The sequence below is a fragment of the Furipterus horrens genome, unplaced genomic scaffold, assembly GCF_987537825.1.
Source record: "Furipterus horrens unplaced genomic scaffold, mFurHor1.1.pri manual_scaffold_6, whole genome shotgun sequence".
NCBI lineage: Eukaryota > Metazoa > Chordata > Mammalia > Chiroptera > Furipteridae > Furipterus > Furipterus horrens.
This window is the reverse complement of record NW_028327176.1, coordinates 14,956,500-14,969,117: the sequence shown is the minus strand read 5'-3', so window position 1 is coordinate 14,969,117 and position 12,618 is coordinate 14,956,500. Positions and strand designations below refer to the sequence as shown.

The 12,618-nt window shown below is 47.8% G+C and overlaps 1 protein-coding gene and 1 long non-coding RNA gene across 4 annotated transcripts in view; one reads left to right on the top strand and one right to left on the bottom strand.

The window, feature by feature from the left end:
• PLB1 (phospholipase B1) overlaps positions 1–5,605 on the top strand; it is a 137,578-nt gene extending 131,973 nt beyond the window's left edge. Inside the window, exons 58-59 of the mRNA XM_090280991.1 lie at positions 2,906–2,980; positions 4,408–5,605. Coding sequence (XP_090137117.1) covers positions 2,906–2,980; positions 4,408–4,596 — 264 coding nt within the window. The 3' untranslated portion in view covers positions 4,597–5,605. The remainder of the gene's footprint in view (positions 1–2,905; positions 2,981–4,407) is intronic.
• LOC150005707 (uncharacterized) overlaps positions 1–12,618 on the bottom strand; it is a 29,243-nt gene that overhangs the window by 11,298 nt on the left and 5,327 nt on the right. For all 3 annotated transcript variants that reach the window (XR_016511893.1, XR_016511892.1, XR_016511894.1), the window contains exon 2: positions 2,104–2,397. This is a non-coding gene — a long non-coding RNA (uncharacterized LOC150005707). The remainder of the gene's footprint in view (positions 1–2,103; positions 2,398–12,618) is intronic.

The following is a 12,618-nucleotide window of genomic DNA, read 5'->3' as shown; positions in this document are numbered from 1 at the left end:
CTCGCCTCTGGTGCCAGCTCCCTCAGGAGGCCTTCTCAGAATCCCCAGAGTGGTCTAGAGGCCCACCCGACCCCACTGCACCTGGGCCTAGTCCTGTCATTTGGCCCTTCATTGGTGTGTCTGGCTGCAGAAAGATGGGTTCTAGGAAAAACAACCCCATTTTCTGTGGTCAGCCCCAGGTCTTCTGCCCCAAGCGTCTCCATGCAGGCCCCTCTGACCCCCCACTTCATCCATCACTCACTCAACTACTTACTGAGCATCGCTGTGTGCTGGGGACACAGCAATAAAAAAAGATGTCCCTGTTCTCACGGAGCTTACAGTCCAGTTGGGACAAGACAGGTAAACAAGTAAGCAAACTATGTAATTTCTGACCACAATCAGAGCTTAAAAAAGCGGGGGTGGGGGGGTAACATGACAGAGAGTAATGGTGGGAGAGGAGGGGGCATCGCAGGAGAAGTGACATGGAATGGAGAGGCTGCCAGGCATGCAGAGTCAGGGCCAGAGTTCCAGGCCAAGGAGGCAGGGCCTGTGTGGGCCCGGAGTCAGGAATGAACTTGAAGTGTCTGAGGAACATGCAGGCCAGTGTGACCGCAGGGGAGTGAGCAAGGTCAGAGAGGGGAGCAGGGCCTGGTCCTGAGACGGCTTCCCAGCCATATGCACTGGTTTACCCTCTGGCTGTCAGTAGTGACAGACTAGAAGGAAGCAGGGGTGGGCTTGGAGGGACTATTACAAGGCCACTGGAGTCCAGGGGTGAGATGAAGGTGGCTGGGACCAGGGGGGAGGTGTGGAGGAGGAGGGAGTGGTAAGATATGGGGTATGTTGTAGACTGACTGACGGATGAAGGAGGCATAAAAGATGACCCCTCAAGCTGGGGTTGAGGAAATTGGGGGGATGGTTGAGGTGGCAGAGAGAAGTAGACTTGGGAAGGATAAATCCAAATTCTAGGTTGGACGTGGTAAGAGGTGCCTTCCAGATATCCACTTGATGTTACCAGATAAGCTGTTAAATATCTGAGCCTGGAGCTCAGAGAGTTGGTGAGGGCTGGAGAGCTGGGAATAGATGTGGGGATCATTCGCACAGAGGTGGTATTCAAAACCGCGGGTTTGGCTGAGAGCTCCCAGGGAAAGAATAGGTGGAAACAAGCGTAGGACCAACTACCAAGCCCTAGGACATTCGTTCCAACTTCTGACACCAGCAACAGAAGAGGATGAGATGGGGGAAGGGAGCAGGGGAATGAGGAGAGCGCGGTGTCCGGGGAGCCAAGGGAAGTGAGTGGTTTGAAAGGGAGGCATCGGCTTTGACAAATGCTGCTAAAAAGTCAAACAAAATGAAGACAAAAAAAAAAAAAAAAAAAAAGACCATTTTTTCTGGCAATATAGAGGCCATTGGGGACTGACCAGGGCTTCAGTCAAGTGAGGAGACTGAAGGCTGATTGGAACGGGTGTTAGAGAGAGGCGAGATCCGGAAGTACAGCTGCGGCTACTGACAATTCTTCCTAGAGTTATGACAAGTGATGGCAAAGGTCACTGGAGGGGATGTGGGATCAAGGGAGGGGGCAGTTAAAGGATGGGAGACAGAGTACTAGGTTATGCTCTGATAGCCAGGAGCCAGCAGAAAGGAGAAACTCATGCAATCATCAAACCCATATGGTCCATTACCTTCCTCTGCACCACTTAGTTTCTGCGTTCCTGGGATATCACTGGGAATCATCCAACCTGGCCTTTATCAGCCACTAGGTACTTCTGTTACAATAGCACTAAGTAGAAATAATAATATTTTACATATGTTATCTGCCTCCTGCTCACATGTGCTTTTCATGGCATCTTCTTGGATGCTCACAACAGCCCAATGTGGAGTTGTCAGGACAGGGTTTAATGCCCTGCAGCCAACCTTGGGACAGCTCAGGAGCCTGCCTAGTGCCATATAGTTATTTTCAGCAGAACCAGGACCCCAGCTGCTGTGCCCACCGTGGTGTCTCTCCCAGGGCCAGAGCAGCCCTTTCTCCTCTGTGTTACCAAGGAACAGGTCTAGAGGCTTTAAAACAACACAAAGCAAGATCACGAGCCAGGTGTGGTCATTAGCTGGCAGAGTACTTTCACTTACCTCATAGGCAGTACCTGGGGGCTCAGGAGCTGGTGAGGCCAAGAACAGGCAGGGACGCACATTACAAGATGGTGGAGGCCAGATGTTCAGGACAGTCTGAATAGGTGAGTGCCAGGCGTCCATCCTTCTTGGGGCTGGCCGCGTATCAGGGGACAGACGACTAGCTGAAGGTGCTGGGAGGAGGGGGTACCGCAGCTTCCAGCTCATTCTCTGAGGGTCCCAGGATCAAAAGCATTAAGCAGAACCTCTGCAAACCACAGTTGCTCCCAGGAATGTTTCAAAAAACCTTTTTCTCTGTGGGAAAAACATATGAAGATGCTCAAGCGGGAAAACCAGATTTCTTAAAGTTGACAAACCAAATGTGGTAATGGTGTCGTGGTAACCAATATGTTTTCAAAGTTCCTGAAATTGACGAGCTCCACACACTTCAACAAGTTAGTAAATATGATTATCACCATTTCACAAATTGAAAATGCAGTGTCTGCGATCACAGCCACCCACAAAGGAAGAAGGAAATGAAGGTGGTGGGCCCTGACTTCCACTCACTGTGGCCTCTAGACTGGCCAGTCTTTCCCGGGCCTCAGTAAATCCAGGACGTGGACTCGGGAGCCAGCCCTGATTTTGGTGGACTCTGACCTGTGACTCTGTGAGCGAGAGTCAGGTCCAGCTCTGGCCCCAGGGATGCTGGGATCTGCCAGGGGTCTTGCCTCTTTGCTGCTTCCAATCTTGCAAAGGGAGGCAGTTAGGGGTGAGGCTCCCCTCCCAGCTTCCAAGGGAGTCAGTGTCTTTTTCCTCCCGTCAGCTGGAACCAGTGGGCCATAAGACGACCTCCAACAACTTCACCTACAGCCGAACCAAACTCAAGTGCCCCTCTGCTGTGAGTAAACGTCCTGCCTGTCCAGGGTGGAAGAGACGCCTGGGGTGGGTAGGGGGTTGATGAAGCCACCTGGAGACAACGAAAACCCCCCTGGGGGGCTTTGGCATTGTGCACCTTTATTCACTGCCACCCTTCAGCTCCTCAGTGTGCAGCCAGGGGTGAGGGGAGTGAGAAAGAACAGACTGAAGTGGGAAGAGGCACCCAGGAGAGGCACCCAGGGCTGGCCAGAACCTGAGTCACCCTCTGCCCTGAGGGGTCTGAGTCATGCTCTGTCTTAGACAAGGTTGAGGAGCTCTCCCAAGCCAGGCACGCCACTGGGGGTGGGGTGGGGGTGGGGTGGGGGTGGGGTGGGAGGGGTGGAGAAGGGAGGGGAGCAAAGAGAAATAAGACACCGCTGTCTGTCCTGGGAGCCTGCCATCCGCTGCCTTTGCACCCCTGCTGTGTTCCAGGCCCGCACTGCCTTCTCCGGGACCATTGGCAAAGTCCCTAACTCGCTCCCCAGCTCTCCTCTCTCCCTCCGCCCCACAATCATTGCTGGACTCGGAGCAGCCTCCCTGGAAGTAACTCCAGTGTTGTCAAGACTGCTTAAAACCCTTCCCTGTTCCCCGCCGCCCACTGAAGAGAGGCCTCCTAGGCTCCCTCTGTTCAATCTCCTGGGCACTCGCTCCTGAAGCTGCAGCAGCTTTTCCTAGAGGGTCCCTTTTCTGCTCCCCGAGGCAGAGGCGCAGCCCCCAGCTCCGCCTCTGGAAGAATTTCACACCCTTCAGGCCTTGTCTGGGCTACTGTCCACCTTATCTCGGTTCCGCCCCAGACACACACCTGCCTTGGCCCCTATCCTGTTTACACCTCTCATAAGACACTGACAGGCTCCTTTGTGATGTGATCGCTTCTCACAGAGCCTTATCTCCTGTGGCCAGTGAGAGGCCTCACGTCTTAGCCCTCAGGTACTGTCCCAGCTCCAGCACAGGGCTCCACACTGCAGGCACTCCGTCAGTGCTCCCTGAGAGGGCGGAGGGAGGCGGGAGGGGGTAGTCCAGGGAGGCGGGCCCGAACACTCCTCCCCTGCCCCTATCCTGTTTGGTTCTCTAATGTACTACAGAACCAGCTGTCCTTCCACCCGGACTTCTCTGCTCCCCAGGCACCCCCGGATGGGTGGATGCACACAGTTGTCCAGGGGTTGCCTAGAAGAAACAGTCAGGGGCTCTGCCAGCTCCGCAAGGAGGTTACAGCTGGGTGTTGCCCACTCTGGATACCCCTCTTCTTTGGAAGATCTGGGCACAGTGTAGATGAGGGAGCTTTACACACAGAGGAGCCGTGGAAATGGGCAAGGCTATTGCAGCATCTCCAGGATGCGGATCCACGGGCCTCAGGGGGGCAGATGGGTGATTTCGGAGGCCCTTAACCCTCGACCCTCTCCTCCTCCACAGGAGAGCCCTTACCTCCACACCATGAGGAACAGTCGGCTACTCCGAGAGCAAGATAAGTCAGGCCCCGAGATGCTCTCCTGGGCTCTGCCAGTGGCAGCAGGAGGTGGCCTTGCAGTTGGCCTCGGCACAGTGATGGCGTGGAGAGCCGTGAGAAGGCGCCAGGGGGAAAATTTCTCAACAAGCTTCTAGGCCAGCCAGCTGAGTGGGGCCACCCATCCGAAGGGCTCGGCCCCACCATTTCTCACCAGCTCTCTACCTCAGCCACCCCTGACCGCCACAGAGAGCCTGATTTCAGCACCTGGTGACACGGGATGCCAAAAGGACTGTCATGACTGATTGAGGCCTGAGGCCTGTGCTCCTAGAATCAGCAAGTTTAAAATAAAGGCCAAAACCCTTCTATTCTTGGGTTAACCTGCTCGAAGCTCTCACCTTCCATCTGTTGTATGACGCAGGTGTGGGAGCTGCCCAAGTGATCGCCGGCCAGAGCCAGACCCCTGCAGCCCCGCACTGGAGGGGCAGCTCCTCAGGGGCCAGACCTACTGTTTCAAAAGTGGGGAAAACATTGGTCACCAGGTAGTGGCTTCTTAGAAGTCGGGAGCTGGCTGGCCATCACCCAATACAATCCAACACATACCTGTCATGCTCCTGTTTTGTACCCTGGATGACGTAGAGCACTGTAGTAGCTCTGAGGCTGTGGGGTACCTACCCAAGAAGACAAACTCTTTCAAAAGAAAAGAAGCTTGGTGCCAGTGTGAGACTCAGCACCGGGGCATTAGCCGGTAAATGTGTCTGATTGCTCTCAAGACTAGGGGCAGTTCCTTGGGGAAAGTTCCCTGGGAGACAGCAACTTTGAAACATCATTTAAAAAAAAATAAGAGGATCGGGACATGAATACTTCACATATCCTCAACCTGATTTTTCTCAAAGTGCTAAATTCTCTTTCTACATCGCCAGGTTGCTGAGAGAGAGAGCTGGAGAGTCTCATGATACAGGACCCTGCTAGAGGCAAGGCCCTGAGCTGGATGGAGGTCTTACCCCGATTATTCCTTTTATTCTGCACAAAAACCCAGGGAGCAGGTGGGCATTTGGTGGCTGAACAGCACTTTAAATGCGCTAAATGAAACTGACTTGTTCACTTTAAAATGGCTAATTGTAAGTCCTGTGAATTTCACCGCAATAAAAAGCAAACAAAAAAGAATCCATTATCACCTGCATTCTAAGTACCTCTCTGTTCCCTCAGATTGGGATGACAACAAATGTGAGTTAAAGCCCCAGGTGTACCATTTAAATGTGTGGCCTTCGGAGCAAACCCCATCCCCAGCCTGAGGCCAGGTTCCTCAGACACCCCATCTATTATATAAAAGTGGACTCAGAGTACCCATGTTGCCTGCCTCACAGCACAGCTGGAAAACAAGACACGTGGATTAAAATGCTCTGTAACGACATTCTGCACACATGGAAGTGAGTTGTTTGCTCTGTGGAGAGTGGAGATAGGATCCAGGCTGTCAGGGACATAGAGAGGTCCAGAGATGGGGGTGGGAACTGGGCGGTAATGTACGGATGGAAAATTGCTTGCTTTCCTCTCACAAAAGTTCATCATCTTTTCTCTCTTGCAAAACAGAACAGAGTCCGCAGAGAACCTAGCTCCCATCCCAGGGTCCTTTTAGCTTTAGTTTCTGTTTCTGTACAATGGGGACAGTATACCTGCTCCACTTCTTCCTGTGGACTGAAAGATGTAGTAACAGAATCATACATCCTGAAGAACTGCCACATCCCAGCTTGTGCTCCTGGCTTACCACAGTGGAACAACAAAAAGAGCCCCTTAAACCCAAAAGTTCATTCCCTCCATGTCCCTTTCCCTCAAGTTTCCATTCCTCCGATAGCTCCCACTCAGAAAAGCCCAGGTCCCCTCCCTTGGGTTGAGGTTGGAATTTACACTACCTGAGTAATCCATGAGCCTTCAGTCTGAAAAATGAACAACATCAACAAGAACAACAAAGTGATCCCAGGCAGGTAACCAAGGATCCATTGTCAGAAACAAAGCGATGTCCTCTCTCTTTGCTCCTAGAATCAGGCCCCAGATTCCCACCAAATATATACTAAAAAGCTAAAACTTAAAAATGCATAAGAGTACCCACTTGAACCTGGTGGGAATACACATATGTTGGCCACATGCCACACCCTTTACCTATAGGAAAATGTTCCATCTCGTTAGGACGACACCCACAGCCTCACCATGAACAAAGCCGCCAAACCCTGAAAACGCTACATTCCATTTTCCTCTCTCTAAAGGCTGTTTAAATTCGAAAGGGATTAGTATGAATTAAATTTGGCCGAAAGCTTCACAAAGGACATTGAACTTCAACTGTGCTCTGAAGGATGGAGAGATGATTTAGTTAGAGGCCAAAAAGAAAGGGGTTGTGGAGACAGAAAACTCCATTAAGTGGGAAGATGAATGAGCCTGGTGTGTACAGAGGACAACAAGAAAGCCAGGGACCATGTGGATGGATGGGTGCATGAGCCGGATGCACGTGCATTAGTGGGACGCTGTGGGAAAGACCAGGATTTACTAGTGATTATGTTGTTACAATGGTTATAATATCAGACTGCATTTGACTTGGGACTGCGAATGTTATTGGGAAAGAAAAATAATACCAAGAAGAGTTGACAGAAGGCTTACACTAGGACGGACACTGTGGGGCATAATAATTAAAACTTCTTCGTCCCTGGTATCATCCCCTTTTTACAGAAACCAAGACCCAGAGAAGAGGTAACCGGCCCAGAGTGCTACTTTCATTACATAATGGGACATTTATCGAAATGAGTACTAGTGTCCAGGATAAGGGGGAAACCCCAGAACATAAAACAGATGATTCCTAGAGTGAATTAGGCCAAATGGTAGATAAACATGGTATAAAATAAAAATCTAGAAAAGGAAGATGTTGTCTTTGTAAGGCTACGCTGGCGCCATAAGTTCCCCTGCTTCTAATAGGTCTTGAGAACTCAGCCATCTCTTGTTCATGAGCTATGATTTTTTTAAAATTACCGAAAGGGACTACGATTTATTTTACTAGGAGTATATGCGAAATTTTAGCAGCAGACAAATCCTCTGTTGCATCTGTGAGAATCGGCAAACACAACAAAAGGCAGGATTAGACCCACATTTTCCATAACAGTCTTCTAACAGTATTGAAGACAGACTGTAAGTTTGTTTAGGAAGATTAAAGAGCAGATGAATTTAAATGTGAGATGAGAATGAAGCATTTTAAAAAATAAAGGCAGATTTATGAAAGAACGAAGACTCAAATAGAACTTCTGGAGAGCAACTAGAGTGGTATTAAAGGGAATTAAACTTCTAGAGCTATAACAGATTAAATACTGAGTGAGCCAACATTTCCTGTGCACGTACTGTACAGTAGGCATTGCTGTGAGTGGTAGCTCTGTATCACTCATCAACCCCCACAACCGCCCCGTGAGGTACACACTTCTCTTGCCTCAGTCTCACAGACAGGGAAACTAAGGCAGATGCTGTGTCTTTTCAATCTTTTTGTAAGAATTAAATGAGATAAAACCTCCAATGTAAAAGACAGGTATTCAATAATTAACTTCCTGTCCACATCAGTGTTAGTTCCAATAGATTATTCAAGGGGCTCTGTAAAATAAATACAATAATGAAAATATATTCGGCACCTTACAGTGTACAAAGCATTTTAATATATTCTCATTTGATCCTCACCACAAATGTGAACACAAAGGAACCGGCATCCCAAACTTGGGAAGAAGGCAGATCGAGTGACGACTTGTCCTTCCAATGTCATTGTTTCACAAGCTCATCTGAGAGGGACTCAGTTATCCAGAATACACTGTTATACTTTGCTATTTACAGTTCATTTAGAGCCCACACACTATGAAGTTATGTGACTAGTGGATTTGACTGAGTTAAAGTCTCTGACATGTGTTCATCCTATATTATATGAGAATCATGCTTTTAACTTTTTAAAAATAAAAAATGAAGCCCTGGCTGGTGTGGTTCAGTGGACTGAGTGCTACTCTGTGAACCAAAGAGTCACTGATTTGATTCCCAGTCAGGGCACGTGCCTGGGTTGTGTGCCGGTCCCCAGTTGTGACACATAAGAGGCAACCACACATTGATGTTTTCCTCCCTCTCTTTCTCCCTCCCTTCCTCTCTAAAAATAAATAAAATATTTCTAAAAACAAACTGTCAATTATATGTTTAAAAAACATAAAAGAATTTTTAAAATAAGAAAACAAGTTTTTTTTTTAAGAAAATATGTAAAACCTAAGGATATATATATATATATATATATATATATATATATATATATTTAAAACCTAGCAAAATTGAACAAATAGGAACCAACCACCCAGTAATTCTATCCCTAGGTAATAAGTCTTAAAGAAATATTCGCAACTATATCTCTCTAGGGAGATGGGTGCAAGCATATTCATGGCAGTGTTGTTCATAAAATCAATAAAACTGGAAATGGTGAGATCCATGTTCATCAAGAGTGGATTGGATTGAGAAGATACCTTATGGTACACTAATACAAGGGAGCATTTCTGCATCAGTGAAAAGTGAATCACTACAGTTGCATTTATCAACTTGGGAGAGTCTTACATATCATGTTGAAAGAAGAAAGTTTTACAAAGAATTCATGATTCCATTTAAATAAGGAGATAAGTAGTGAAAGTAGTATAGGAAATCAATGTTAACAGCTATAAAAATCAGTAACATTGTTACCTTTGAGAGAAGGAGGGGATTGTGTTTGAGGTCGGGCCTGTGGAGGGCTTCTAAGATACTAGAGTTGCTGTTTCTAATAAGGGTGGTGGTTTCACAAGGTCTTACTTGATAACTTTTCTTTAAGTTGATGTATATATATTTCAGGCTTTTTCTGTATGTATATTTCATCATATGTTTTAAGGTAAAACAATGAAGGAGGAGGATGTTTTATACAAGAACCAAGCTTATTTATTGAGGAACTAGCTGCAGGGAGGCTCTCCAAGGCTCTGAGCCCAGGAAAATCTCTACTTCCCTGGCCATGGTAGAGAAGCTATTCTCAAGGGCCACATGCAAAACTTTGGTAGGTATTCACTACAAAGCCCCCAAAGTGAAGTAAGTACAAGTCATAGTTGATGTGGGCCAAAAAACAGAGGCCCATACTCCAGGGCAGGCCCCAGACCCAGCCACCTAAAAGTAGGCTAACTTAGGCCCAGCCAAGCACTCTGAGCTTCAGCAAAAGAAGGCCACTGACTTATGCAGCCCCTGTGTCTCTGTGTGATGTTCAGACTTGTCACTTTAAGCTCTTGCCACTGTCCTGGCAGCTGGCACAGTGACAGAACGAGAGTCAAGGGAATGTGTGTTCAGAGAGAACCAGAGTTCTTCCCTATTGGCCCTGGCTGCAGCATCCAGCAGCAAGCACCTGCCATCAGGACGCTGTCTGTCACACAGTGCTGGGGAGCAGGAAAGGGAGCGAGGAGGAGAGGAAACGGAGGCTTGCCTAAATGTATTCCATACGGACAGTGTTCAGTCATTTGAATTTCACTCTTTGTGAGCAATTAAAATCTCAAGCACCGTCAGGCTCAGTGATTGGAGAGTCCACACTGACCAGGGAGGTGGGGGCTGGGGATCAGAAAGGAGTGAAAAATGATTCTAGTCTTGCATTATTAGGAATGACCCTATTTCTTCAACTGGAATGAGACAGGGATAATGTCTACCTTAAAAGGTTGTTAGTGGGTTAGATGGGAAAATGTTTGAATGGGGTCTGGTAGAAGAGGTGCTTGGTACTCGGGAGCTGCAATGATGACTCATGTCCCCCGTGTGCACCCGGGCTGAGAATGTGGCCATGAGTCAGTCCTGCTATCCCCGCCTACCCTCGGCAGTGCATTGCCCGCTCTGGTGCTCCATGCATTCTCAGCCTGAGCCTGCAATAAGATTCTTGGCCTTCTAGCAAAGGCTCAGCCCAGTGCTGGTACATAAGAGGAGGCCCCTCTCTTGGGCGGAACAACTGAGGCAGCAGCCCTGGGTCCCACACTCAGTGGTGACCAAGGCGGTGACAGGACATGTCCCTGACTGTTCCCTTCTGAGCATTATTAAATTCAATGTTGAATTGTCTGTCTTTACTGCTATCTCAAGGCCTATGAAAGAGGAGATGGTGCAGCCCCCTTTCAAGTGCTCTCATCTTGGGTGGGCCCTAAACATGGGAAACACTTAAGGCTCCAGGGCACAAGGGGGGGACAGGCTCTCACCACCTAACCCCCAAATCAGCTGGGAGGCAGCTGCTTTCTCTGCCCACTCTGCCAGGGGACTGTAATAGACAAAAGTCTGGTTTTAGGTTAAGTTTACTTTTAAACTTGATGTCAAAAGTTGAAATAGGCCTGGGGTCCACAGTTGTAGCTGGAACAAGTTCCCCAAGCCAACCCTTCCCGGGACCACCCCATCCTGGCCTAAACGAAGGACTGGCCCTTCTGTGTGTGGGGCCCAGTGAAAAATTAAAATACACGATCCTGTGTTGAACAATCATTAAGAATTTTAAGACAGTGACAGCAGAGCATTAAACCAAGTGCAGGGCCCTTCTGAGCCCCTCCAGGTCACACACCCATGAAGCTGGCCTACCTAGACCACTTAGTGCTCTGCACTCTCAAGAGCCAGAGTGACCCAACCCACATCCCTGTCTAAGGGGAGCAGAAGGGAGGTGGTCAAGGGGCTCAATCCCCCAGAGGGAAAAGCACCCTGGCCCTATTGCAGAGCCGACAAGCCCTGCCCAGAGGGAGGCCTACAGGGCAGCTTGGTTTTTTCCACTTACTGGAAAAATAATAGTTCAGAGTGTCTCTCCTGTGACCAGCAGATCGATGATAAACTCATTATATGTGGAGGTTCAATTTCGACCTTTTCCGCTTCTATTTTTGTAACTCCTTTTCTAACTCCTTTTTCCCAGCAGGGGACATGGTCGGGATCTCTTTGGGTCTGACACCCCCTGGGGATGTGAGAAAACCTAAGCAGTTGCCAGAACTGTCCCAGGGCCACCCTCCTTCTAGAAGGAGGCGCAGGGACTGTGAAAGCAGTGCAGATGTTGGTTTATTTCCCAGGAGGCTGTTGTGAGAATGAGGGGAGGACCTGGGCGGAAAGCGCAGAGCACCGTGGGGCAGAGTCGACACAGTACCTGTAGCTGCTATTAGTGTTAGTCAGACAAGCAATCAGATAAGAAAACCAAGGACCCTTTCTTTGTTGCTCTGCCAAAAGCCTAGTCATTTATTCAGTCTTCTTCCCCTGAGTTGGTATTTATGTTGTTTCTAAGACAGAACACTTTGACCATTAGGTGTCTTCATTCAGTCCATCAGTCAGCCAATCAGCCTACGGAGCTGAGCATCATTTTCATGTGTCCTGTGTAAGTCACCAGAAAACATCAGTGAGGAGAATACAGGTCACCTCCAAAGGTTCTACATTCTGCTGTAGGGATCACCATGCTTTTTCGATTATATACCTACATCAGCCAAAACCTTGAGCCTGTAGATCTCAATATAGAGATATTAATGCATTATATATGTGCATAACTGTACTAATATATAAATCACAGAACATTCACAAAAACAGAAGTTGTTAAAGAACAAAATAAAGCTGAAATGAGCTTTTGTTCTTGTTAAAATTGTAGTAACATTTGGGGGAAGGAAAACATTTTGATTGAATGTGTTTCTGTACTTTTAAAAATCTTGATGTAAAACTTTGTACCACAATGATTTATTGATCTGGTTTCATGTTATTTTTGTTTGTAAACTTGCTCTCAAAGGTTGTCATAGCTGAAAAAAAAGATTCCTCACAAACAGGGGTGGCTCCAGACAGAAGAGGCTGGTCGTGTTAACTAAATCATGATTGTCATTCAGTTACACAAAGACTTTCATTGACCTGTCACTAATAAAAGACCCTGCTCCCTGGTTTCAATCTTTCCTTTTTAGCAAACTAATTGGAAGATGTCTCATTTTTCACAAAAGGGTTTGTTCAAACCCCACTGACACTCTTCCTTTTAAAATTTACTTCTTAGTGGATTTTTAAATTTATAGCTATGTGAGTTTTTATAGATAAAACTCATCACTGTCAGTGGCTGAATCACAGAGCAGTAGCAACATTCCCAAGCATCTGTTTTCAAAGTCAATTCCCTCCCTTACCTTTGTTTTTAGAAAGCACCTTCTCACTTT